This window comes from Equus caballus, chromosome 23 (genome assembly GCF_041296265.1).
Source record: "Equus caballus isolate H_3958 breed thoroughbred chromosome 23, TB-T2T, whole genome shotgun sequence".
NCBI classification, from domain to species: domain Eukaryota; kingdom Metazoa; phylum Chordata; class Mammalia; order Perissodactyla; family Equidae; genus Equus; species Equus caballus.
Genome location: NC_091706.1, coordinates 42,426,682 through 42,454,669, shown reverse-complemented (window position 1 = coordinate 42,454,669; position 27,988 = coordinate 42,426,682). Strand labels below are relative to the sequence as shown.

Sequence of the window (27,988 nt, the reverse complement as noted above, 5' to 3'; positions counted from 1 at the left end):
AAGTAAAGAAAATGCTCTGACTGGGTGGGACAAGTGCCTATAATTTTCTTTTATCCGATGATGTTGTTCCAGTTCCTAGTGGTCCTCCTCGCAAAGTCGAGGTAGAGGCTGTCAACTCAACATCTGTTAAAGTCTCATGGCGCTCACCTGTGCCCAATAAACAGCATGGCCAGATAAGAGGATACCAGGTGCATTATGTGAGGATGGAAAATGGTGAGCCCAAGGGCCAGCCCATGCTGAAGGATGTCATGCTGGCTGATGCACAGGTAAGGCTGAAATTACATACCACTGCTTTTATATGATATATTCATTTTAATCTTGAAATGGGCCCCATTTTTTATTTTTTCACATTTTAAAAACCTGTACACAATTCTAGTTTTTAAAACACATGATCCATATTTATCTTCTCAATCACAGTCGACATCAAATGAGGAAGTGAACTGTAATGAAATGACACGTGATTAAAAACATGTAACTGTTTTCTCAAAATACAGATGTTCAGCTTTCTACACCTATATCTGAGTTTGCCTTTCTGACCTCAAAAAAGTTGGTTTTAATCAAACCAAAGGAAGAATTTTAAGCAGCAGTTTTGCTGATAGAATCTACTTTCTGCTGTGCTAAAACTACTTGGAACTAGTTCATCTAATTTCTAAATGTATAGACATTCTTTTGGGGGGAAAGTTATCCAGATAGTATTTTATTTAGTAATTCTTTATCAAATCACTTATTTGATGAAAATAATTGTTTCATTTCCCAAAAAATGAAGAAAATGACAATGATGAAAATTAGTGTTTCCCAGGGAATAAACGGGATCGCCTATGTTGAGCCAAGGTGATTAAAGTGTTAAGAGTAGTTGAGTATGTGAGAAATTCTGTTGATCCTAAGGCAGTGGTTTACAACTATATGGTCACAATTTGGTTTTATAACCAGTTGTTTAAAATAGAGCATTAAAAGTTTTCCATTTTTTTCATAAATTAGAGGTGATTCAAAGGTAATACCATATTTTCCTAAAAAGAAGAGGAAGATTTCAATTAATAACTGCCCTGCTGAGGATTATACATAATCCATGGACTAGGTTACCTATGCTTGGTACAGTAGTGATAGAATATTATGACTAGGGAGGTGCTTTGCTTCTCCAGTGAATTGAAAGCTGAGCATGGAAATGGATGGGATTTGTGAAAATCTGAAGCTTAGTTCAATGGAAAATTCCTTCCTTAGTACGAAAGTGACGAAGGTTACGAACCAAGTTGAGAACTGCTGCACCAGGTTGCAAAATTTTGCATTCTTGTCTCAGTGAAACTAAGAGGCAATAAATATCCTTGTGGTTCTAAGTATTTACTCCAGAGTCTTAATATAACCAACTCACAAAGGTCTTATGTTTGTTTCAGTTCTGAAACATTCTAACTAAGGGAATCTAGATTAGTGGCTAACTTAACAACCTGGCATCCAGCTGTGTAGTTCTGGTCTGAAGGCCACTTCTGTAAATTTAGTTGGACATTCATAGCATCCTTTAGACTCTTGAAAAAGGGCCATTGATTTGATTTTTCTAAATAGTTATTTTGTACCACCTGTAAAATAGAGAGTTCTCATAGTATAAAATTAATAAATCCATCAATGCTTGTACTTAGTTGTGAGTCTGTAATTATGAAGAAAAGATATGACCATCATGCCTTGATATCGTTCTTCAGTTCTTAGATAATCTTCCATGATAGAAGTGTAGTTCTTTTGCTATTTTCATTGGGAATATTGTAGTTAATGGAATTATATTATACAAAATGCCTTAAATGTCAATTCAATCTTTTTTTTAACCTCTCTTACACTTTGGCTTTCCTTCATTTATTTTCTGATTTTCCTTGTGTGATTTTTGCTTTGGTTTTTGATTTTTTGTCCATCTCATATAATCTCTTTGACTGTTCATTGAAATTTCACTATGGCTTGCAGAACTTCACTGGAGCTGTACAATTTCAATATTAATGAAAGATATTAATCTAAATAGTGAATTGAGTTAACTGTGTAATCTAAGGAAAAAGTCAAAATAAATGTTAGAAAGTAGTGTGCATTAGCTTTTTGCTATGCCTTATTGATTCATTCCAATGAACCACACGTTAAAAAAAAAAATTAAATGGTTTTAGTGATAGTACAGAGCATATTTACTTTTGACCTCTCATTTGGGAGTGAAGATGGCACCATAACACACTTGCACTCTTTGGAATTTTATTGTACACACTGTTTCAATTGCTTATTTTTTCTAATCTAAGGAGGGCAGCATTGCCTTTATCAGGCTACAAATTTCTCTTCATTTTTTTTGTTTTGTTTTGTTTCCCCCTTCCCATTCTTCTTAATGTCAATCAGTGGGAATTTGATGATACTACTGAACATGTGAGTAATTTTTGACTGCTGTGTCAAAACAGATTATGAATGCTTGGTTTTTCTGATACGCCTCTTTCACTTATTTGTGATGTCACCACAGTTTGCTTGGATGCATGAACTAACAAATTATTTTTTAATTATCTTCACTATGTGGTACACTTTTTTATTTTGGTTTTTGTTTTGTGAAATTGGCATGGTGCTACTGATTACATCAGAAATGTCATGAGCTCACATTGTTTTGGTGGCTGCTACTAACCACCTTGTGACACAGTTAGAGGAGGCATGCTTTGAGTGGAGGCATCACAGACTGGAGATATCAAGTTGTTTGTTGTAGGCTGTTCATAAATCTTACTCCAGGGTTATATAGTCAGTGGATAACATGATGTATATCTGGCACTAATTAACTCTATCTAAAAATGGCAATTTTATGTTGTACAAATCTGCATGAAATTGAATGAGTCATGCCAAGAAGCAAAAAGTATCTCATTGAGGGAGGAATTTTTTCAAATATTTGAATGAGTGAATTCTGTTATTTATTGAGAGCACGTTATGTATAAGGTACTGTGGGGGACACAATATGTGACACCTGCCTTCCAAGCTCTTGCAACTTGGGTGGCTAGGACAAATGTAAAGTTGAAAAAAGTTCCATGAAGTGTAACAAAAAGCAATGGCCTCAAGCAATGTGTTAATTAGTAAATGAGTAACAATGTCAGTAAGAGCTATGAGTTCACAGACAGTAGACTGGGATGGGAGAAGAGATCCTGAAACTTAGTTGAGAACCTAAAGGATGAATAGGGATTGAAGAGGTAAAAAGTGTGTGTGTGTGTGTGTGTGTGTGTGTGTTGGGAAGTTGGAGGTGGGAACATAGTTTTTAAAGTTAAGCACAGTGGAAGCAGTCATGAGGCAGTCAAGAGTGTGATATAGTCAGATGACAGTGAGCTCACCACTTTGAAATGAATGAAGGGTTCAGGTTAGTAAATTAGTGCTAACTGTGGCTAAAACGTAGCTTTCAATGTAATGTTGGGAAAGCCTGAAGTGTAAAGCTAAAGAGCTATTAACTCTTCAGTACTGAAGAGACATAAAACATTATTGAGAAGAGAAATAGGAGAAAGGCTAGTAAGAGCTATTCTTTCATTTAGTAAATAAATATTTTTTGCCAAAGCATAGGGCTCTTGTTGAGAATATTGGCAAATATGGGGGGCAAGGTGTCAGTTCTCATGGAATTGTGAGTATAGGAGCGTTTTATAAAATTATTTGACCATGACCTGTAGTAAGCAATGCATTGTATATCCTGAAAAATGCGTGTGTATGTTTAAAATAAACGTTTTACAAAATAATACCTTACCTTTAAATATACATAAACTTTAATATTTTGCGTTCAAGTGTATTGTATTTCTTTAATGCTGGTCACGACTGACTAAACTGATTTCATGACTTACTAAATGGGTCATTACCTGCAGCTTAAAAAACCAATGGCTTAGTGGATAGATTATAGAAAAAAAGATAGTAAACAGGGAAACAAATAAAATGAGCCCTTTTACTAAATTATTCGTGAAGTGATAAAAATTCAACAAACTTGAAGCATTAGAAATGAAAAAGGGACAGTTATGATCCATACTTTAAAGAATTGACAAAAATTTGCTGACTAGCTAAGAATTTGAGGAAAAAAAGAGATCAAAGTTCACTCATAAGTTTTGACGACATTCTACTGTTCATTAAAATATGGCAATAGGGAGGGGCGTCTGCTTCTGAGAGACGTTGCAGCTTTAGTTAAGTTGAACTTGAGGTAACACTTGGCAGTCACAGGAAGACGTTTGGCATATATTTACACTGTATATAGTACTGGAGCCCTGGTGGGAGCTCCAGTACCTGCTCCTGGTGGAATCAGGGCTAGAGATGAATTTAGGATATATGCAGAAAAACTTTTTTAAGGTTTGGAAATGAATGCAGTTTTTTTTAGGACTAGAGGGAAACACAGCATGCAAGTGACTGTGACAGAACATCCAAAAATGCTAACTTTAAACAGGCAGGGGTGAAAAGTAGAGTGGAGATGGGATAGGAGAAGACAGACTGAGGAATTGTGGCTATGGTGTCAGCCTCACCACCCTACGGAGGGTGCAGAAAGCACCAAGGAAGCATGCCCGCAGCTTAAAGAAAGAAGATGTAACCCAAGAGATGATGTGATCCAGGCAAATAGAGATGTGTCCAGCTGAGATTACACCACTGCAGAGGGCTTGACCAATTTCAAATCGCATCCTGTGCGAGAGGAAGGACACGTGTGGTTAACCCCAATTTTATAAATGAGAAACTATTTATATAAGGCTGAGAGTATATAAATTTCTTGCTATATGATTTGGTGATAGAACCAAGCCTCGATTCTTCCTCCTCCTAGCTTTGCCTGCTTTCAGCAGCAATCCAGTGGCATGTGAGGGGGACCGTGGAGACAATAATGTTGGCATTTACCCGTCATAATTTTTGGAATAGCCACTGTGACTGCTGTAATTTAAAATGCCACTGTTGGTGGTTCACTTGGTTTTTATATTCTCTGTAATGTTAGTGAAACTGTTCCAAGATCCTGAAAATAAAGTCTCTCTCCCAAATTTAGTCCATTCTTCTGGCAGAATAATATTTCCAATGGCTCTTCAGAATGGTATCTGAAATTTTTGAATTTCCACACTGATGATATTCCTACTGTTTTGAGAAAAGCACATTGTCAAAACCTGTCATATTTGGGATTGGATTCAACAATTGAGTTTTATGGTGTCCCTTACAGCCTTGCACAGAAAAATCCTAGCATCCTTTACACAATGCAGTCTACTCACTAAACTCTCACTTGCAGTATCTTTAGATGTGGAAGGCAATGACATTGTATATTTTCTTAAATTTATCCACATTCAATTTGAAAACATAGCTGTGCCAAAAAGCTGAAAGGACTTTTTATTGCTGTGTGTATGTAGCTCTAAGGAAAATACCAGAACAAATTAATAGCCAGCACACTATCTAAAGAATCCTGAAACCTTCAATTTGGAAGAACAGTTCTAGAATCATCTAGTCTCATCACCATCCCAGCTTTGGGCCCTTACTATGAGAGAATTAAGAGTTTCAATAAATAGTTTGTGACATTTAATGTTTTCTGAATAGTCATTCTGAATAATTGAACACATATTCATGATGTGGTAGAACAAGTCCCATTCTTTGGTTTTATGGCCTGCTCTCCAAATCGTCAGAAATTTCTCCTTAGCGTATAATGATTTTAGTTCATAGCCTATACAATTAATCAATAATATGTTACTTGAGTCCAGAGAAACTTCTCTGGCTCTCAGGATATCTAGGTCCAACAGATCAACCATTTGGCAAAATATTTACATGGTGATAAAACAGACCGTGTTGGCATCAGCCCCGTCACCAGTCTGTGGACCAGACTATAGTGGATACATATGGAGAGCTGCTGGCATAACAAACAGCTAAGTTATGGATTGCTCTCTACGAGCCAGGCATAGCTCTAAGTGTTTACCTGCTACAACTCATTTAATTCTCCAGTAGCCCTCTGGAGTCCTATTATTCCGAGTTTCACGTGGGAAACTGAGGCACAGAGGGGTAAACTCACTTGCCCTGGATCCCCACACTAGTGAATAAAGAGAGGCTCTAGGAGGTCTGACTCTAGGTTTTGTGTTTTTAACCACTACCCCTTAGATGGAGTAGTAGCTGTCTTTTAGGATGGCTGAAGACCTCTCTTCAAAGTCAGCATGAAAACAGATCATCACAGCATGAGCTCCAGGCATGAAACTCCCAGTGCTTGGCATGGCTTCAGGGAATGTTCAAGCATGCGCAGAATGAAGGTGGAGGTCTTTTTTTACCCCCAGGGCATTCATGGCGTGTTTTGAATTGGTGTCATTCTATTGTCTCATTTCAGGACATGATCATTTCTGGGCTACAGCCTGAAACTTCCTACTCCCTCACCGTCACAGCCTACACCACCAAAGGAGACGGTGCTCGCAGCAAGCCCAAACTGGTGTCCACCACTGGGGCAGGTAACCTTGTCTGTGCATGTATGTGCCTCGAATGTGTTCCAGGCAACAATAATACTAACTCTCCAAACGGTATAGGTGGCTTCTATCAAAGGGAAAAAGGGAAAAAATTGACTGTGGTGAATTTTTGTGTTTTATGATATATAATTCAGAAGAAAAAAAATTCAAGTACATACTTAGCCTGAATTACTCAGTCATTCACCAAATATTTTTTGAGCACCTACTATGTGTCAGGCACTATTCCCAGGATGGGGGATACAGCGGTCAACAAAATAGAAAAATACTCTGTCCTCTTGAAATCTGTTTTCTGACCAGGACTGCATAATTAACGAGTGAACAAATGACTGTAGAATAAAATGTCAGGAAGTGATAAGCTGCAAATAAAGATGTGTGGGCATTAAGGATAGGGCCGGCTCTGGGACTTGTTTTGGAAAGAGTGATTGGCGGACTCTTGGGGGAAGGTTATTTAAGCTGAGACGAAGGATGTGAGGAAACGAGTCCCATGAGATCCAGTGGGCAGATAATCTAGGCAGGAAAGTCACTCAGCAGCTTCAGCCTCTCCCAGCACAGATCCTGTTAAAAGAGCTGGGTTGATGACTTACAGTTTTATTTTTTATCATTTTCTCTCCTCACCCCTTGCTGTGAGGATTCTAAAGAGCACAAATTGCATAAAAGAGGGGGAATAGAAATGGGAATGAAGAAAAGCAAAAAAGACTATATAATATCAGATTGCTGCTTTCTGAAGAACAAAGTTTCTTAATGCTCTTTAGAGTTACTTTGGTTGGCCACCTTAAGAAAAGCCAGCAGGAAGGAAGACTTGACGTTGTAAAACCAATAAATTAAGAGATAATTACAAAAGGATTCTCCTCCGATCCCTTTATATAGAAATCTCCCATGGAACGTTTAAACTATGATTTGATTTACTCCTCCCGAATCACTTCCCGCACAACTTTTCAGGAACACACCTCTATGTAAAGGCATAAAGCAGAGAACAGCTGTGATGTTGAGTGCCCTCCTGGGTGCCATGCTCACTGCCAAATTTGTCTAAATGTCATAAGATTTGCCTCGCTCACATCCCGCCACCTGGAACTGCCTCAAGCAGCAGGATTACAGATGGCAAAACTCCTTCAAGGCAAAGTCTTCTGGGCTTTTTTTTCTCTTTTCTTTTTTTTTAAAGAATACCGTTATATCAAGCTAATATAGTGCCCTGCATAGGAGATACATATTCAGTAGGGCATGCTGACTGTCTGGCTATGGAACCAGCCACCGTTAGAATGTAGACAACCAAGAGTAAAAACCCTGAAAATGAATCCCAAAGTGAAGAAAATACATTTCATCATAACTGTCATCATCTTAATAAGCCTGAAAGATCTTCCATAAAGCATCAACCTCCTATTGCCCGTAAGATGATGGCCTATAATGAGGAGAGAAAAGTAGAGGATTTATAGCTCAGGGATCTGAATCCTAGAGAAAGGAAAGATGTTTTCTATTTTAATGTCACTGAGACTAGCTCATCACTTTTAGTCACTGTACAGAAAATTACTTAGAATTGTGGATCCCGTTCATATATAGGATTATTTTGGAATTTCCATTCACAATTTCAGATCTTTCTTAATCAGTGGAGAGTTAGGTATTGAGGTAAGAAAAGCTTATAATTTTGATGTCTGCACATTTATTTATTTGAGATCTCCCCACTGAGCCTGCGTTGGAGGTGAGAGAATCCAGATTTATAATTCCTTTAAGAGAAAAACTCTAGTTTTCTTTGCTGCCAACCTACTAGTCAAAAAGCATTCCCTAGTCGTGGTTTATCTCCAGGTAATCAGTGAACACATTAATTTGTTTCATATACTACTACCAAAAAAATCCTTATACTTATGTGACTATGAAGAATTACTGAGTTTCTCTCACAGACGTGAGCTCCTAACAACCATAATTATAAGAGTATTTAGTTACAGCTCCCATGGGTAATTCAGGAATCCTCATGAAATTTTATTTTAATAGTAAAATTCCTGATTTTAGGATATGTTTATGTATAGTACTTATTTCTAGAATCTGCGAATAGTCCTATCTTTGAAACAAAGAGTAGTGGCAATAACTTAAGCAATCCATGTAGGATTCATGTAACCTGAGGGATGCTTTTAAATAAAACGTTGGCTTTTATGGTTTAATGATTATGACATTTTTGCAGTTTCTTTGTTAATACTCCCATTGTTCTGTATCATAATAATTGGTCTACTACCTCAAGTCTCAAGGTTTAAGGCAACTGGCAGATTCATTGGTTTGAAATTTTCTCAATATGTTTACATGAGTTTCACTACCATCCTGAGCAGCCATGTTTAAGGATGGTAGGAAAGATGACTATGACATGGAGAATTTGGGAGTAAGAGGCTTAGGTGAGTCAATTATGATCGCTGCTGCTTGGGTGCCAGGTTAAAGTGAAGCTAAGTTTGGAGCCATAGGGACTGAGTGCCTTGGTTCATCCCTAATGGTTGCTATTGCTAAGAAGAAGTAAAGGGTAGCAGCACATATTTGCCATTTCTGAAGTCCTAAAAGATTTTGAAGAGAGAAGAGTGTAGTAAGGGAATAACAAAACTGAAGAGACAAGGGAGAAGAGATTATATGTCGTGACATAAATTAGCATTAGCTTGCTTACTGTGCAACTGGACCCTCTCTGCTTCTTCCAGCATGTTCTCTAAGATATTGCTAAAAATGACCTCCAAGCTCCCCTGAGTAATTACTTAAGTCTCTTTGATCTTGCTGATCTTTGATCAGCTCCTGTGCTGGAGGAAGCAGACCCATTACTGACCCTACTACGGAATGGCCTTTAAAAGTGGTCTACATAATAACTCTAAGGCATCGGAAGCCTTGAGCCAGACTCCACACACAGCACCATCTGCTGCACCTCTGCTCTTCCCCACCTCAAGCATGCATTGATCAGAGGATATGGACCCTGCATTTTCCATCTTTATTTTCCCACCCAAATGCCTGTGTGCCAGTGTACAAGTCTTGGCTCAGAGTGAGTAGTTGGTAAATGTTTCATACACGGAGTTTCTGGAAACCAGAAATGGAATGGGTTCCATTGCCAATATGAGGAGTTTTGGAGAATTCTTTTTAACCATATATGCAATGTAGAACTCTCCTCATTGCTTTTCCATTTTTTCTGTTACTCCCTGGATGAAATACCACAACTTTCCAGAACCCTTACCCCAACTTGTTAAACTGTTATTCACACACTAGTGAAGCTTTTAGGCATTCTCTTCATGTGGCTAGACTCTTCTGAGGCGATCCTGGCAGTTTTTCCTCTAGCTGCCTCAGCATTCATTTCTTTCTCAAATCCGTCACTTGTGCATCTAGGTACTTCCAGGCTGATTGCCTCATAGTTTTTGGGCTTAGTGAAATGTCTGCCGGGGAGGGAGTGACTGTTGTTGGCTTGGCAATGGAGAGCACACTGCGATGATCCTGGCACATCAGTGGAAACCACTGGGTCAGAACTGCTGCCCTTACTTCTAGAGCATTACTTTGATCTCAGATTCCAAGCTCACAGCGTTTATATCCCAGAACAAGAAAGGGCATACCAACATCAAAAAACAAAAGGCATTAGTCCAACCTAAGCTTTGACTATCACAGAAGAATAGATGTACATTTTCATAAGGCCAGTGAGGTTTTTTTCTTAGAATTTGCCAGTCCATTATATTTCTCCAAATTTGTATCATGGCAATATTATAAAGTGAAACACTAGGTAATAAAATCTTGTTAATAAATAACTGACAAATATTATTAGAATGGAACCCGTATTTGTGCTTTACATCAAGAAATTTAAAAGTGTTTTATTTATCCTAACCTTACATGCATCGGGGATGCACACTCTACATACCATTATGCAGTTCCTTGGAAACAGAATTTTGGAAAATTTGGATAAATATATTTGATAAAATATATCGTCCCCGGAAAATGTTGAGACTTCGTAGTTATGTTTCTACCCAATAATTTCAATTGAGTTTTTGTTTATTAGAGGATATCTTCTTTGCTGAAAGCCCCATTTTTTCTCAGCAGAGTCTCAGGTGTTTAATTCTTGACATTATTGGCATTTTAATGGGCAAATCATGTCCATGCTATACACGCGTAAAAGGAAATTAAAGATGCTTGTCAATGTCTATCTTAAAGTGATTTTTAACATGAAAATAATTTTAAGTGTATTTAAAATAAAAATAAATAGAATAACTCAAGCACTCTCCAACATATAGATTGTGTTCTGAAACACAATCTATATGTTGTTAAGATCTTTAACAAGGAAGCTTTTTTCCTGAGAAGCAACGAATACACAATTTTTGGTTTGGTTTGGTTCCTGGGCCAACCTTCAAAACACATAATTACCATTACGAACTTCCCTAATTATTCTATCTATACATTGTAGGTTAGCCGAGTTACGTGAACTTATTACGAACTTACCCAGCGTATGAAACAAAACTATTACTGCATTGGCTAAGAATAGAAATGAGTTAATGAATGTGTTCTTGGACAAAGCACACCACCTTTGGGTTCCCAGTTTTCTGAAATATATAATGAACAGGGTAACCAGGTCATTTCTGAGATTAAGATTCCATGTATCGTGTAGTTCTTTTGTTTTTTGTTTAACTTTTCTCTACATCCCCATGATACTGTTTTCCATTACCTATCTCCCATTAATGTAAGCCTTTCTCCCTTTGTACCATCTTTATTCCCCTCTCTATGAACTTGCTTTAGTTATGATTCTGGTGATACTCATCTTCCTCCCATCTTTGTACTATTCCCAAAAAAACTCCTGGCTCTGTGTTGTTTACCAATATCTTTCTCTGTGGACTTCAGGAATAATTGGTCTCCATTAAAAAAAAAATGTAATAATCTATTGAGTGAGTAGATTAGAACTCTTCACATATCTAACTTAACTTAAAAAGAAAGAAATTATGCACTTATGGGAAACTAGTCCCTGAACACAGAAAGCTTCATATTCTGATTATTAAAAATTATGATTAATGTTAATTGATATAAAACCTTTTGTTACAATTTTTATGTGTATTTTCTTATTTGATATTCACAACAACAATATGGGGTGAGTCTTAATGTGATTCCCATTTTCCAGATGAAGAACTTGATGAGGATGAGTGGTGTGGATGGTAGAGTATAGACAAAAAGTGCAAATTAGATCCTTAGTAAGTCAAAGCAACATTTGTTTGTACTACTTTTTCTTTTACTCTTACAAGCAACATAACAGTATACTTAACTGTTAGGGCTATGGATTCAGATAGACTGGGTTTGTCTTATAGCTTTCTCAATTATTACACATCTGACCTTGCACAGTTTTCTATCTCTCTGAGTTTCATTTTCTTATTTACAGAAAATTAAAATAATAACTAATCAGAGCGTGTAGTCAGGAGTGAAGAATGCAAATCAATTGAGATACTACATGTAATGCTCTTAGCACAGCGCCTGCTACATTGCATGCATCCAATAATTAAATATGTTATAATTATTATTCTTATTTGCTGTATCTAATTGACTAATCTTTACTCGGATTCATTTCTCTGTGACATGAACCTTTCTGTGTGAAGGTTTGATATGTGAAGATGTTAAAAAAAAATTCCCTTATTAGTGTTTCAATAGTAATTCCTATTTTGTGTCTGTTATCAAATTCGAGTATCTCAGCCTATCTTAACAGAATATGAGAAGGAGCATATTTCCACAAAGGTTTATAGACCAAGCATTAGCTTTTTTATAAACAAATGGAATGCTGTAGAGTGGTATTCCCTTTCAACAATGATGAAATGCGAACTCCATGTAGGTTGGTCTTACCACTCCATCCTGTGTGCTCCAGTTCCAGGGAAACCCCGGCTTGTGATTAACCACACGCAGATGAATACAGCTCTCATTCAGTGGCACCCCCCTGTGGACACATTTGGACCTCTTCAGGGCTACCGTTTAAAATTTGGCCGGAAGGATATGGAACCGCTCACTACTCTTGAGTTCTCTGAAAAAGAAGATCACTTCACAGCTACAGACATCCACAAAGGAGCGTCATATATCTTCAGGCTCTCAGCCAGAAATAAAGTGGGCTTTGGGGAGGAGATGGTGAAGGAGATTTCTGTTCCAGAAGAAGTCCCAACTGGATTCCCTCAAAACCTCCATTCAGAAGGCACCACTTCAACCTCCGTCCAGTTGTCTTGGCAGCCACCTGTCCTGGCAGAGAGAAATGGCATTATCACCAAGTATACCCTCCTATATAGGGATATCAACATCCCTCTTCTTCCAATGGAGCAGCTTATTGTTCCAGCTGACACCACTATGACACTCAGTGGCTTAAAACCAGATACCACATATGATGTAAAAGTACGTGCTCACACGAGCAAAGGGCCCGGGCCATATAGTCCCAGTGTCCAGTTCAGGACACTGCCTGTGGATCAAGGTAGGATTTGTCTGCTTATGGCCTTCCTCCTTTAAAGGAATGTCGGTCTTTGGAAATCAGTATTTTGAAGCTATAAATAACTGATCGGCCCATTCATATTAATAGGTTCAGCAAAAGCAAAAAGGTAAAGTATGTAAAACTTAATATGTTTTGGATACCTTAGATTTCAGTTATAGAATGCCAAGCAAGTCTGGCTGACAGCACCCCAATGTCCTCAGGTAAGGAAAACACATATAGTTGACTGAATTGGAGAGAAAGGAGAGATCTTTGTGAGAATGGGGTGGTAAAATGAATGCTCTAAACAGGTAGGCAAATCACACTCTTTCTGATCAAAGTAGATGGCATCTAGCTTAAGCCCTATGGTCTGTGGTGGAAAAGGACAGGTCGTACATTTTTAGGAGTAGTTTAAATACACTGTTTTTCCTTTTCCAGCAGTGTTTGCAAAAAATTTTCATGTCAAAGCTGTGATGAAGACTTCAGTGCTACTGTCTTGGGAGATTCCAGAGAATTATAATTCTGCTATGCCTTTCAAAGTAAGTTATTCTCTAATTTGCAAGATGTCATGGGTAAAAGTGGAAGGGGCAGATCACCTGGGTAGGTTACTTATGAAGCTTACAGATTGCTTTGATTCAGCTGCACATATTTGCCATTGTGATCGGTGGTTTTCATATAACAGATTGAGTCATGCGCTTTGGCCATGTGACCTTTCCACTCTAAAGAGGAAGCAGGAGCTCCAGTTGAGGACTGGCATTATTCGTGGGTCACCTAGTACTTCCAAGTTGAACTTAATCTAAGCTAGCACTTTTGTTTCTCCTTCAGAAAATGAGATTTACGTGGTTTGTACCTATTTGTGATGAAATATCCTGAGATTTTAAAAATTTGTTTGTTGGCCTGAATATAGGAGCTCAAATTGAGGGCTGGCATTATTTGTGGCTCACCTTGTACTTCCAAGTTGAACTTTTTAATCTAAGCTAGCGCTTTTGTTTCTCCACCAGAAAATGAAATTTATGTGGTTTCTACTTATTTATGATGAAATATCCTGAGATTTTAAAAATTTGTTTATTTGCTTGCATTCTTTGCACATTTTAAATTTGAGTTTGCCTTTGAGAAATGTTAGCAAGAAGTACAAGTCTACGAAATAAAGAGTAGAGAGACATGTTTAAAAACAAAATGGATTTAGGAACAGGAATGGGAACATTTAGAAAAAAAGCGATGTGGATAATACATTGAAAACCTAGAGCATTTCTGCAAACACTCCATTAAGATCACATACAACTGACAGGTCAGATGTTGAAAAGTGATTGCACATTTTTTGGTGTATTTTTGATAGACTTAGAAACATTATGCCATTACACAGTAAGAACAGAAAGAAAAGTTGATGCAATCTTTAAAATGTATGAACCCTTATGGGCTCAGGAATTGCCCCAAGTTAGAATTGACCTGACGTGCATTTCTCCTAAGTAAGGGCACATTAGTTTAGAAATTATATGTTGCCTCTCTGATAACCAAATCTCTTTGATTGGTTGTATCTCTCTAGATTCTTTATGATGATGGGAAAATGGTAGAAGAAGTGGATGGCCGGGCTACACAGAAGTTAATTGTCAACCTGAAGCCTGAGAAGTCATATTCCTTCGTACTGACAAATCGTGGGAACAGCGCTGGTGGGCTGCAGCACAGGGTGACAGCAAAGACTGCACCAGATGTTCTGCGTACCAAGCCTGCCTTCATTGGGAAGACCAACTTAGATGGCATGATTACTGTGCAACTGCCTGAAGTCCCTGCAAATGAGAATATAAAGTAAGTTGATTGAAGGGTTAGGGCTGAAGGATAGAAATGCAGGTAATCAAGAAAAGAAAGTTAAATCTCAGTATTGTACTGGTTATACAAAAATGTATTGTTGTATGTTGAGTAAAAGATTCTTCTTCACAGGCTTACAGTTTTGTTATTCAAGTTCTATTGCACTGTGTTCCGGTGCTCATTGTAACATAGATTCTGATTAATTTAACATTGAATATTTTTTTATGTTCCCGGAATGATGTAGCTTATGGGAGACAGACAAATAGAACATGGTCCTTACTATAAAGGAGTTTATGCAGTAGTATATAAAATAAGATAAATAGTTGAATAGCTAATATTTGGCAAATATTATTGTAATTGTGAGGGAGTCTTACAAAATACGATAAAGCTGAAAGAAACTTTGGGAAATTAGATAAGCAAAAATGGTATATGACACTGTTATTGTGGGTGCTAAAAGGAGAAGTTTCAACAAGTTCAGAATGACATTGGAAAAAAACATGAAAGTTAGAAAATGCAGGTTTTCTGTGTTAGATGGAGCATAGTGTAGAGGCCAATGGGCCTGAAGTCGAAAATTAAATCGATTCAATAAAGTAGTTTGTTGATTGTATATAGCTAGTTGATTATAGCCAATAGACAATATAGCCAGTATAGCTAGTTGGTTGTAGCCATTAGAAAAGAAAAGTACTTTCACCAAAGTGTAAGTGTGACTACTGTGTTAGACCCTGGAGAACAAAAAAAAGATGTGACACCTGTCCTCAAAGAGCTTACCATAGGGTAGAGGACAGAGTGAAATAGACAGATGTAATACGTGTTAATGATAGCATTACACCCTATCTTCAGAGCAGCTAACCCTGAATCAGATGGGTCAAGGGAGTTTCTGAATTTAATCCTGAAGGACAAATAGGAGGCATACAAAAATCAGAGGGAGAAGATTATATGCAAAGGCTCATTAGTAAAGGAAGCAAATGATTCTTTAAGACTGGAGCCCAGAGAGCCTGGACAAGATGATGAGAGAGGTATGCAAGAGCCAAGTTGTGCTCAGAAGTTGGGACTATATCCTGTAGACGATGGAAATTTATCAAAGGTCTTTATGCAAGAGAGTGGCATGATACCATTTGTATAATACCCAAGTTTCCTCTTTTCCATTTTAGGAAATATTTGAGTATCTGCTGCATGTTAGACACTGTGCTACTTGCTTGGGATTACACCAGACCCTTTCTCATTTCTTCTATCCCACATAATCAAGTGTAGATGAAACTTGATATGAAAGGTTTGAAGCTCAAGCAGAGGCATTTATACATAGTTTATGGACCATTGGAGCATTTACATTTAGTAGCAATCTGGTGACATAAAATTAGGACAGTTCTTGAGGAAGATGACTCCTGAAGGCATATGTCAGAAGGATTGGAGCACCAGAGAGAAAACTGTTGAGAAGTCATCACATAGTTGACATTAGGCAAATAACAGGATTCTGAAGTAAGGTGGTGATGGTGGAAATAGGAGGCAGAGGCTAACTAGAGCAGTAGTGCAATAGGACTTGGCAGCTGCTTTAATGAAAGCATCAAGGCTGAGGAAAATGTCATAGATGGGTCTGAGGTTTAGCTTGGATCACAAAATGAATGATGCTGCTATTCATCCTAAAAGATTTTAAAATCAAGAGGAAATTAATGACTTTAATTTTGTGTATGTTTTATGTGAAATCTCAGTGAAATATATAAAGATGTGGGCTTAAAGGAATTACTAGGATTAAAGATAGAAATTTGGGAATCATTAACAAAGCAGCAATGGTTTTATGGATAGAGACAGAATCGCTGAGACAATGAGGTAAAAATATGAAGCAAAAGGCTAAAAGTAAAGGTCTCAGTTAGTAGGAAGAAGAGAGCAAGTAAAAGACGCAGAGTAAGATTTGTTAGAAAGTTCTAGAAAGCAGAGAACCAAGTCAGGGCAGGGTGATGGCAAAGGAATTTTCAAGGTGGATACAGTCAAAAATTTTCAAAGCTCTGAAAACTTAAAGAAGATGGCTCGAAAAATCAGCTATTAAGAAGTAAGATTATAAACAAGAAGTTTTAATGTAGTGCCATTTGTGAAACTTAGGAAAGACTAATAAATTTGGCTACTTCAGAGTTAACCAAAAACAGTCCTTTCTAAGAAAACTTTCAATTACTTGTTTGATAAGACAGTTGAAGGATTCCAATCAGATGATGGAATTTCCAAAAGATTATTACTAAAATAAATTCACTGAGAAGCAATATCTTCATTTTTGTCCATGCTTCCTTTTCTGTCATTTAGAGAACAGAAAACAAAAATGGAATATTAGTGTAATAGTAATATTTATCCCAACAAAATTTAATATGAGAGTGAGATTATATCTATTCATTGATTTGATAAATTCTCTGTGGATATTTCTTATCTCCCACCATACTGCCAGGCAATGTTTTAGGGATTCGGTGGAAATAATGCCAACTTCCTCATTACTCTTATACAGCACAGTTAATTGGGGGATTTAGACGAGTGGAGAGTCAATTGAAGTGGAGTCCTATGATTCCAAAGATTGGATAGATAAGAAAGGCCAAAGAACGGACTCCCAACCCCAGTTTCAGGGAAGGGGTCCTAGAGAAAGCAATATCTAAGCTGAGGTGTAAAGAACGACAAGAAGTTAGCTGGTCCGTGGGGATGAGGAGACACTGTTTCAGGCAAAGGATAGCGTATGTGAGAATGCAGAAGCAGATAAAAGACTAGCACTTGTTTTTTGTCCACATTTTACTCACCCATTAAGACCTTTCAGCTGGCATCCAACAAACATATTATCTACATATATTACATTGCCAGTACTAGATCCAGGAATAGAAAGATGACTGAGATGAAGCCCTGCCTTATAGTGGAAGAGCAGATACAGAAAATAGGTAATAGGAATATAATGGAGTAAGTACTGCCAGGTACTATGGAAACTTAAATACAGAGTTCTAAACCCAACTTGGGTATCAGGGAAGACATCTGGAAAGAGCTAATATCTAATCTGAATCTTAAAGGGTGAGAAAGATTTTAGAAAAGGTAAAATAGTTGCAAACAATGAAATAACAAGGAAAAGATATGGACTATAAATTCAGTCCATTCTAAAACATGCACTGTCTATTCAGGGAAAGAGCAGTTGAAAGATGAAAATAGTATAGTATAATCTGCAGTATTTACTATTAGTTTGCAAGACTTTCCCTTATTTACATTAAAAAAAAATCTTTAGTGGCTATTGACCAGGTTGGCTTGGTAGAATGTGTTAGACCTTATTAGCAAATGGCATTTTAGTCCATTGGTGGTAGACTTTTGTTTCATTTTCCAACTTCTGTATGAGTTAAGGATATTGCTGAATATAGTTTCTCTTTTAGTGTTTTTCTTTAGCTCGTTCAATTTTTCTCTTTGTTTTATTTATGCACTTCTTTCTTGTATATTTGAAAAGGGAGTCAGGGAGAAGGGATAAGACTTTGGTAGCAAAGAGAACAGATTATTAGGAACCAGAAAAAGAAAGCAAACGATTATGAAAAAAACCATATTCTAGAAATGAAGTGTAGATTCCCGGAAATATATTGTAGCCACTCTGGGGAACAAAAAAAAAGCAAAAGACAAAACTAGAAAGTACTTGAGTGGGAAAAGTATCATATCCATAGGAAATGAAAAGCAAACCTCCTGTTAGCAAAAAAGCCTAGATAATTTATATTTATTAGGCTTCTTAAAGTGATAACTGCATAAAGTTCCCCATCCTGTCTGCTGGGTTGGTTCACATGGTCTGGTCAGATAGTCCAAGAAGCTATGTGCCTGCTTTGCCACTTGCAGTAGTTGGCGAGGTTAGAAATTAGAAAGGAATGTAGCTTTTGGTTTAATATTCTATGGAAGGAATAAGGGGAGGAAATACAATTGATTCCAGATCTTTGGGGTGAGTTGCTAACTTGTGTTGAAGTGAAAGCTGTCTAGGAAAATGTTTCCCATTTGTTTTCTAGCAAAATGCAGTTTTGGTGATTGAGGGGCTGTTTTGTTTATCAACAGAAACCATGATTTTCTCATTTCTGGCCAAGATAATTGGGAGGTCTTGATTCCTACCCCCCAACTCCTCACCACCTAAAACCAAATCTGTCTCTTGTAAATGTAACACAGACATAGCTCCTTGCTTCTGTGTTCTTTCACACTGGGTTTTTGTGTGGAGAAGCAGGTGAGCTTCCTGAGGGAAAGGCTACATTTCTCCTGAAACAGTTGTATGAATCCTGTAGGTTCTGGTGCCAGGAATTTTGTGGTGCTTCAACCTTCTATTTGGGGTCAGAGTGCAGGTCAGAAAATCTGGCAATGCCACCATTCTTCAGAAGCAAGTTGTGGTGACAGAGGGAGCTTCCATGGCTGTATAGAACAAGATTTTACTCTGGGGGCTAAGACAAAAACATACCACACAGATTTTACTAAAAGAAAAAGCTACCAGGAGGTACTCAATGTAAATTAATTTTATGGTACCCATTTTATATTTATGAAAAATAGAAATAAAGAATAAGAGCATTTTATGAAATTTTAAATTTCTTTGGTTTTACTAATTTGGCTTTCAGGTCATCTACTTTTTCTTTTAAAAAAAGAAGATGTTCTAGGAAGCATGGCTTACAAAGTTGCTTCATAAAACATGTGCACCACTGTTAGCAGTTTAATGTGTTAATGTATTATCTATGTAATGTTTAATGAGAAATGTTTATCAACTGAAGTGGTAAAGACTTAAATTTGTATAGTGCTTTACAATTTACTGAAGATATTAGAATGTTTTAGTTAAGGCTTACAATAACCTTTTGAGGTAGGTATTCCTCTCCCCATTTACAGGTGAGTAAAGTGAGGCCCAGAAATACTAAGCAGCCTGGCCAAGATCATATAGTTGATACTAATAATAGTTTATAGGGACAGAGGGCTTACTAGATGCTGTTCAGAGGCCATTGCACACATTAACTGATGTAGTCTTCACAAGAAGTGTGTTCTCATTTTACTGCTGAGGGAGTTATGAGGTGGACAAACTTGCCCTGGCAACACAGTAGCAGAAACAGAGAGGAAAGATCTGAACCCAGACAGTCTGGCTCCAGAGCCCATATGTTGAACTATGACCATGCAATTTATTGGCCAAACTAGGACCTTTTTTTCTAGGACAATTGCTAAACAATTAAGAACTCCAGGACAAGTAGGCATCAACAGGACCACCCCAGACAACCTTAGAACCAAGAGTAATCAGGCTCATATGCTTGGCCACAGATCATGAAAATGTATAACTATCATGGAGCAATAAAATTGGTAGATTGTCATGGGAATTTCAACATGAGAAGTAAAGGGAGAGGCTTCCCACAGGTCAGCATTATCGTCCACCATTTTACAAAGAAGGAAAATAAGGCTTAAGACTAAATTGAGTGACTTGTCTGACAACACAAAGCTAAAAAGATTGAAAACCTTAATTTAAACATAGAGACTGGAAAGATCATTCAACTTTCTTTGGTTTTTCTATGGTAAATTAATTTGATTTAAACAATATATACCCAAATGACTACGGCAAAAAAAAGAAAAATCAAAAAGCATGCAGGGAATGACTTTCATCATTAAACTCTGAGACAGATTTTGACCTCCCAGTTAAGTAATGAGTTTGAGAAAACTAATACAGACTGCTAATACAGAAAGCCTGCTGAATTTGAAGTGGGACTGCCACAAAGACCAGAGCTCGCCTTCCCAAATAATTATATGGAGCTGGGCCCCTTGATGATAACATATTAAATAAAATTAGTAAAACTTTACTTGATATAATTAAAATTCTGAAGGTTAGATTTAACTTATCTAATTAAATCTAATATACTGGGAAAACACAGCTTACTTCATAAGTAGTCAAGGGCTTTCCAGGTATATCGATTCTGAAGTTGTTTTTCTCTTGGTTTAATAGTTAAAGTCTATATTGGAAAAGGTGTTTTGAGCCTAAACTCCAGGCTTTAGTCAGACAGGCAGAGCAGAGTGTAGAGTTTAATTTTACCCATGTATAAAGCTGATCTATATCCAAGAGCAATTTTTTTTTTATTTCAACCAAGTTCTTTCAGTTCATATGATTTGGTTGTGATGAATTTATAGGGCACTTATTAGCTCCCCATTTCACTTTTCTTATCTGAATCATCTTATCTTCCTTACTATTCCATGAGATTCTCACAAGGATCATCACTATGCTGACTAAAAAAGAAAGTTATAGTAAGGAGTGTATTTTCTCTAAATTCTATTTGGACATGTCATTGGTGCTTTGGAGGAAGGAGAAAAAGCTTGATGAGATTGAGAGTTGAAGTTCTAAGGGAAGAGATGAGCTCCCAAATGTTTCTGACTGCCTGATTTAGGGGAGGCGTTAAGTCCCTAAGAGCCACCTACTCCACCCACTTCCACTTTACAGTGGAAACAGAACTCAATGACAAAATGGCAAAGTTAAGCAAATTTGGGGGGATTATACATACATCTGCTTTAGTAATGTATTTCTAAATATACAAACATGTCTTAAATAGCAAAAAAATTGTAGAGTAAGAATGGTCCATTGAAGCTGTATGATAGGGTTAATTGATTTAATCAGAGAGGTCTGGGAAGTTTTCAATTAGGAAGTAAAAAGTGAGTTGCTATTTTAGGAAAAGAGTTAACTTAGGACTTGTGGGAGTGACAGAAAGTTCTAGGCAAGATGGAACAGAATGATCAAGGATTTGATGACAGAATGGACCGAAGAAACTGAAAGCCCGTCGGAGTATAGCTCAGAGGGCATGGAGAGATGGACTTAGGCAAGATCCTGCTGTCTTATAATACCCGTTGGTCTTTATCCTACAGGAAATGAGGATCCATTGAAATATTTTAAAAAATGGAAATGTTACAGTCAACTTTCTATTGCAAAATAAATATTTCAGAGACTAGACTAGAGGGACTAAACTCAATGGAGAGAGAAAGTTAGGAGATGTAGGTAGCAATGCAGGCACGAGACAGTGGAATGAAGCCAGCGTGGTGCAGTAGAGATGGGGAGAGTGAATGCCCTGTCGACAGAGTTTGGAAGTAATAGGACTTCCGTGACAGGTTGGGTATGAGAGAGGGAGAGTTAAAGCAGATTGACGTGATAACACTCAGGTTTATAGCATGTGCACTAAAACGGATTGTGGAGCGATATTGGGAGAAGGTTTATTTTGGAGGCATATTTTTTGTTTTGTTTTAACCACAGTAAATTTGAGGTACATTTGTGACATAGAAAGGGAGACATAAAGTTAGAATTGAATAAACCTGTGGAGTTCAGAAGAATGTTCTGGGCTGAAGATATGAATGTGTAAGTGATTTGCGTATAGGTGATAACTGATGCCCTGCACTGAAATGTGATCACCTAGGAAGAAGCAAGAGAGTGAAGAGAAGTCTTTGGCCAAATCCTTGAGGAACTCCACCATGTAATAGCTGGGTAGCAGATCATAAATCCTACTAAGGAAATAAGGTTAATGTGGTGAGAGATGTAAGGAAACCAGGAGAGTGGGATACAGAGCAAGGGCTGCGAATGTTTCATGGAGGGTCTTATCAGCATTGTCAGATTCTGCTAAGAGATCATGAAAGATGACGAACAAAATCTTTCCTTTTCATCCAATACTACCAATGTCACTGAGGACCCTGGCGAGGGAAGTGAGGTGGGCTGATGAGGAAGGAGCTGTAGAGTACAGTTGGCTGGAAAGTGAGTGGAAGGTGAAGAAATGGAGAACAGCAAGAAACACAGCTCTTCTCACAATTTGGGGTAAGGGGTAGAAGAAGGAGACACTGATGACTGGAGTGGAATTTGGTTTGTTTTGTTTTTTAAATGGCAGATATTTATACATGATTGAAAGTTAATGGATAGAATCTAATGGGGAGGGAGAAGTTGAGATGTATGAGAGAGAAGGAGTATGGTATATGGTAAACTTCCTTAGAGAGTGAATGATGGGAACCAATTCATGAAAGAGTGTTGGCCCTTGAAAAGTAGAGCCAGCACTTCTACTGTACCAAATGGAAAGATGATGATTTGCATACAGATGTGGGTAGGCTTGTAGTTTAGTAGACAGAAGATGAGGGAATTCTTGTCTGAATGTTTTTATTTTCTCTTTTTGAAAGAGATAAGTCCATCTTCTTCTAGTGGGGAGGCAAGGCTGTCCAAGGTTGGAGGCCAGGGGAGAAAGTTTGAAAAACTTACTATGAAAAATGGAAGGACTAGGTAACTGGAGAAGTTGTAGTAGGATTTCCAGGAAGTGTTGAAGGCCTGTTTCAGTTTACTGATTATGAATTTGAGTTTGATTGATTATGGTTATGAATTTGAATTAGAGTTTTACGATTATGAATCATTCTTCCCTATGTATCATTTCTCAAGCTGTATTCACCAACCTGGGTCCACACAAAGAAAGGCAATCATAGATTTCAGCTAAGGTTGAGTGGAGGATGTGGGCTTTAAAGGAAGAGTTCAAGAATCTGAGAGCCCTAGGTGGCACATGGGCCAGACTCTCTGAAGGTTGAAATCACCTAGGGTGATGGCAGAGTTTGGGAGAAAAGGAAGACTGTTAACCCTGCCAGAAAAACAAAACAAAACAAAACAAAACAGAAAGAGAATTCTGAAGAGATTGGTAGATGGCAAAAATCAGTGAGAGAAGAGCATAACATAGCTGAATTGCATGAGCTTCAAAAAAAGGAGGGGCTTGTTTTGTTTTTTAGCAAAAGAGTGAAGGAAAAAATGTCTTCAAGAAGCAACAGCGAGCCAGGAAAGAAACCCCAAGCCCTAAATCTCAAGTTCGTAAGCAGAAACGGAGAGATGAATAAGCAGCCACTGCATGAGAAGTCTGCAAGGGAAGCAATGTCATCAGGGGAGAGCTAGATTTCAGGAAAGGCAAAGACACAGGTGTTTACAAAGCCATAGATGCAGAGAACACACTTGAAATGTATGGATTAGGCCCAGGCAAGACTTTCTATAATATGGAGTTCCAAATTCCCAATGCCCCATTTCTTTCAATGAGTGAGAGCTGCTTTGAAGCAGGCTCCACTTTAATTGCTCTAGATGAATGCTTTAGAGATCAGTGGACAGAATAGGTTATGGATCTCTGGCCACACTATTAATTAATTGCTATGGGGGAGGCTGTTCAATTCTTAAGCCTGGCCACAAGTAAAATGAATGGTTGGGGAATGCTGTGGAAGAAAGAACAGATTCTTTTTTCATGTACAAGAATGGCAACTCAAAGTATGAGAGCAGACTAAACATTAATAGAATTCATCAGCTTAACCTTGATTTACAAGATTCTGAATGAGGACAATGGGAGCTCTCTGATAATGTGCAGTGTCATTACTTCAGGCAAAGAGAAGCTGTCCTGACTTTGTGCAATTGTTAGTGAAAACCAAGACGTTCCCTAACAAGTGTGTTTATCAAGTCCATCTGCAGTGTTATTTTGTACGCTCATTTGCAGTCCCTGTCATTCTTCTCCATGCTCATTTAACATGATGGACTTGTTTGGCAAATCCTTCAAGTGGTGGGAGGACAGGAAGAGGAGGAAGCTTACTCTGAATCATAAAATAAAAGATATTGGCCTCTCACACACTCTGACTCTTCCTTCTCCTCACCCTCCTTGATCATCATGATTATTGGGAGGAAAGAAAATGAATGGCTAGGTGATGTGCTCCTGTGAGTCTGTTGATTAGTTGCTCAGAGCACCATGGAGAAGAGGGTTCTAGTGTAGTTTTCTGGTTTGACTTGAGTTCTTGATTAGGCAGGAAAAGAAAGTTTGGCAAGTCCTTTAATCTACATCTCAGGGAATCTCCCCGAGTCCTACTGAATAAGGTAGTTCAGACGCCTCTCTCCCACGATGATCGTCAGTACCAAAAGCGACTAGCATCTCTTTGGTGCTACCTGCTGCATGCTGTGCCGAGCACTTTGTGTTTATTTCTCTATTTTGCAAAACAACAGTCTGATATTATTTACTCTTAGTTTTCAGAATATATACTGAGATTCAGGGATGTTAAATAATCAGCCCAAGATCACATAGCACATTACTGGCAGAGCCTGAATTCTGGGCCAGGTATATCTCCAGAGGCCACATTCTTCACCAGAACACTCTAAAATAGCACTGTCCAAATATATGAGAGCCACACGTGAAATTTTAAATTTTCCAGCAGCTACAGCAAAAAATACAAAGAAACAGTTGAAATTAATTATAATCACATTTTATTTTACCCCGTATATCTAGAATATTATATTTTAACACATACTCACTATCAACAAAATTATTACTCAGATAGTTCACATTCATTTTTCATGCTGAGTCTTCAAAATCCAGTGTTCTTGACAGTTAGAGCACATCTCAGTTCAGACTAGCCACATTTCAAGCGCTCGATAGCCGCAAGAGGCTAGTGGCCAAATACGGACAATGCAGCTCTAGTCTCTGTTTATGGAAACAGAGTTCTCTTATTTTTTTATTGACGTATAATTCACCTACAACATCATATTAGTTTCAGGTGTACATCTTAGTGATTTGATATTTATATATGTTATAAAATGATCACCACAATAAGTCTAGTTTCCATCTGTCGCCATACAAAGTTATTACAATATTATTGACTGTATTCTCTATGGTGTACATTTATCCCTGTGACGTCTTTATTTTATAACTGCAAGTTTGAAGAGGATACTCTTAATCCTTTTACCTATTCGGCCCAACTCCCAGCCCTATTCCTTCTGAACTACCAGTTTGTTTTCTGTATCTATAAGTCAGTTTCTGAAACAGAGTTCTTTATCAGAGTATTTGCAGAATTTATTAAAGTTCTTCTTTGAGATAAGTAGAAAGAGGGCTTCCTGTGTGTGCTAGTGATCTCTGTGATATAATATGATGCAAAATTGGTAGCCCCCATCCTCTCATCCCTTTTCCCTGTGTGGCAGCCTTCTCTTTTAAAAGTGGGTGTGTGTTCATTTTCACAATAAATCTTCACAAAATTTATAAAGTCCTTAAAAAGCATTTTATGATACAAAGTAAATATTAAATAAAGAAAGAGCCAGACTATTGCCAAGGTTAAGATATGTATAGGTTTGTATACTCTTACTGTCTGTTTTCACTTGGGCAATAATTTAATCTCTCTGGATTTGTCTTTTTGTCTATTGCTTGTCCTAATAGAATTTTTAAGAGGGCAAAAATGAGATTGTACATTTAATATAGTATCTGAGAAGCAGGAATTGATTAATGTATTAGCTATTTTTATACACCTATGTTCAAAGTCCTTGTATAGTTTACTACCAAAGGTCAGTGTGAGCAGGTCATCCCTAACCGTGAATACAAGAGCAGGGTGTACCCTTTACGGAAGTTATAGAACAACTTGATAAATAACCCATATCTATTTGTGGACAGGTACCTTTATACATAACTTAAATTTTACTTGACCATTCTCAATGTGAGGACTCAGTCACTTTCGTCTCTTCCTATAGATGAATTATATTGAGACGCATTTTGGAGGCCATTAGGTGGTGATTGTCTCCAAGTTTCTGCAGCACTTACCTTAAGGTTTGCAGTTTAATGGGTAGAAATAGAGGAGAGCTTTAACATCTTTATATAATTGTTGTGAGATTATGAGTAGTTTTTATGCTTTTAATGTTTTATCCAAATTAGGAGTATTTTAGGAGTGTATAAACAAAATCATCATTATAATATAGGCATTTGTATCAGCTAAGAGCAATTTTTATTATACATCTCCTTTTTTTAAAAAAAAGTCTTCTTATAAATTGATGTCGTGGAAAATATTTGGTTCAGCAACTTATGATGGTCGATTGCAATATACCAGCCTTGTATGTGTCCAGCACCAGGGTCCCAACAAACTGTTCCCCATCTGTTTATGACACCTAATAAAGAGCAGTCAACCATGGTGATATTACCATACAAGATCAGTGAAGTCACACATAAGTGTCTACCCATGTTGTTTTTAAAATTGAACAAACAGGTGGTTATTTGTCATTGATGGGCAAGTCACTCCATATCCATAATTTGCCTTCAGTCTCAATCACTGGACTGTGGAAGATTTAACGATGCGTCCATTTTCTTTTCCCTCTGAACTAATCTTATTTTTGTCTGTCTATTTTTGTGCAGAGGTTACTACATAATCATTGTGCCTTTGAAGAAATCTCGTGGGAAATTTATCAAGCCATGGGAGAGTCCAGATGAAATGGAATTAGATGAGGTAACTATGTCTTTGTTGGCTGTGTCTTTCATTAGTTATTTAATTTATTAAACATCCTCCTCCTCTCTATGGAGACCCTTCAGCATCTAATCCAGGTGCTGACTTCTGCATGACTGGCTGGTCAGTTGTCTGGTCGGATGGTTTAGTGCTCTGGGCCTGTTAACCGTTAGGGATCCGAACAAAGAGCCTTTTGTTTTAATTAAAAGACATTAAGCTGCAATAAAGCTTACAACTTGTCGAATCTTTGTTGGCTTTAATATTTTGCCTCTTGCTCCTTGTGAAACATGATGCAGAGATGTAGAAGATGAAGTGAATTGTCAGCAAAAACTTAATCACCTTTGTTATGAATTCCAAGATCCACTTCATTAGTGCAGTGGTAGCTGAGGCTGTTACAATACTAAATTGCTATTTACACCAGAGTTCAACATTTGACCTGCTATGTGTTCTTGACCAGTTTCTCACAGAATTATGTTGACTAGCACATGTTTGCCTTATTCTGTACTCTGTAGGATTTCATAATCAAAAAAGGCATTTAACTGTAGGGGCAAACAAACCAAATCGCAGAATTTTGAGCCAAGCAAGAAATGTAGAGCAAATACTAAAGAGTATGATTTTAATTTCCAAAATCTTCAACAATAGTAGGTAAATTTTAATTGATACTCTTTTAGCAAATGTTCATTTTATTTTTTCAGAGTTAATACATAGTATGAAGAACGAGACCTAATTAATACATACTTCTATTTAGATGAGAAAGCTATAATCAGAAGTGCTAAGCCAGATCCCCAGAGGGCCACAGCAAGTTAATGGCTGGGGGTTCGTATTCTGAAATACAGGAGAGATGTTCTATTTTAACATGATGCTGGTTTGAATCAGTTCAGAAGGCAAATAAAAGGGCCCCCATTTGGGGGAATATGAGATCTTAAATCATTGGGTTTATTTACAATGTAGGCCACATCTTATAGCCCTCCCTGCTATTTCTAGGTACTTTGTCTACCACAAATTAGTGCAAACAGAGCAAGGAAAAGCAGAAATTCCCCGACTGCGTTACAGGGAAGTGATGTTTATTTCATAGATGTCTGTATTAAGGAGACTGTGATCTGACAGATAAGGGCCGTTAGCTTCTTTTGTCAGACATATG

The 27,988-nt window shown here is 37.5% G+C and overlaps 1 protein-coding gene across 50 annotated transcripts in view; it reads left to right on the top strand.

Moving 5' to 3' along the window:
• Nucleotides 1-27,988, top strand: part of PTPRD (protein tyrosine phosphatase receptor type D) — a 2,083,106-nt gene that overhangs the window by 1,919,944 nt on the left and 135,174 nt on the right. For 18 of the 50 annotated variants that reach the window (XM_070248852.1, XM_070248841.1, XM_070248823.1 and 15 more), the window contains 7 exons: nucleotides 73-266; nucleotides 2,353-2,379; nucleotides 6,284-6,401; nucleotides 12,250-12,837; nucleotides 13,270-13,370; nucleotides 14,375-14,634; nucleotides 26,760-26,850. In XM_070248852.1, the coding sequence (XP_070104953.1) occupies nucleotides 73-266; nucleotides 2,353-2,379; nucleotides 6,284-6,401; nucleotides 12,250-12,837; nucleotides 13,270-13,370; nucleotides 14,375-14,634; nucleotides 26,760-26,850 (1,379 nt within the window). The remainder of the gene's footprint in view (nucleotides 1-72; nucleotides 267-2,352; nucleotides 2,380-6,283; nucleotides 6,402-12,249; nucleotides 12,838-13,269; nucleotides 13,371-14,374; nucleotides 14,635-26,759; nucleotides 26,851-27,988) is intronic. The other 32 variants (XM_070248854.1, XM_070248849.1, XM_070248833.1 and 29 more) reach the window with 5 other exon arrangements.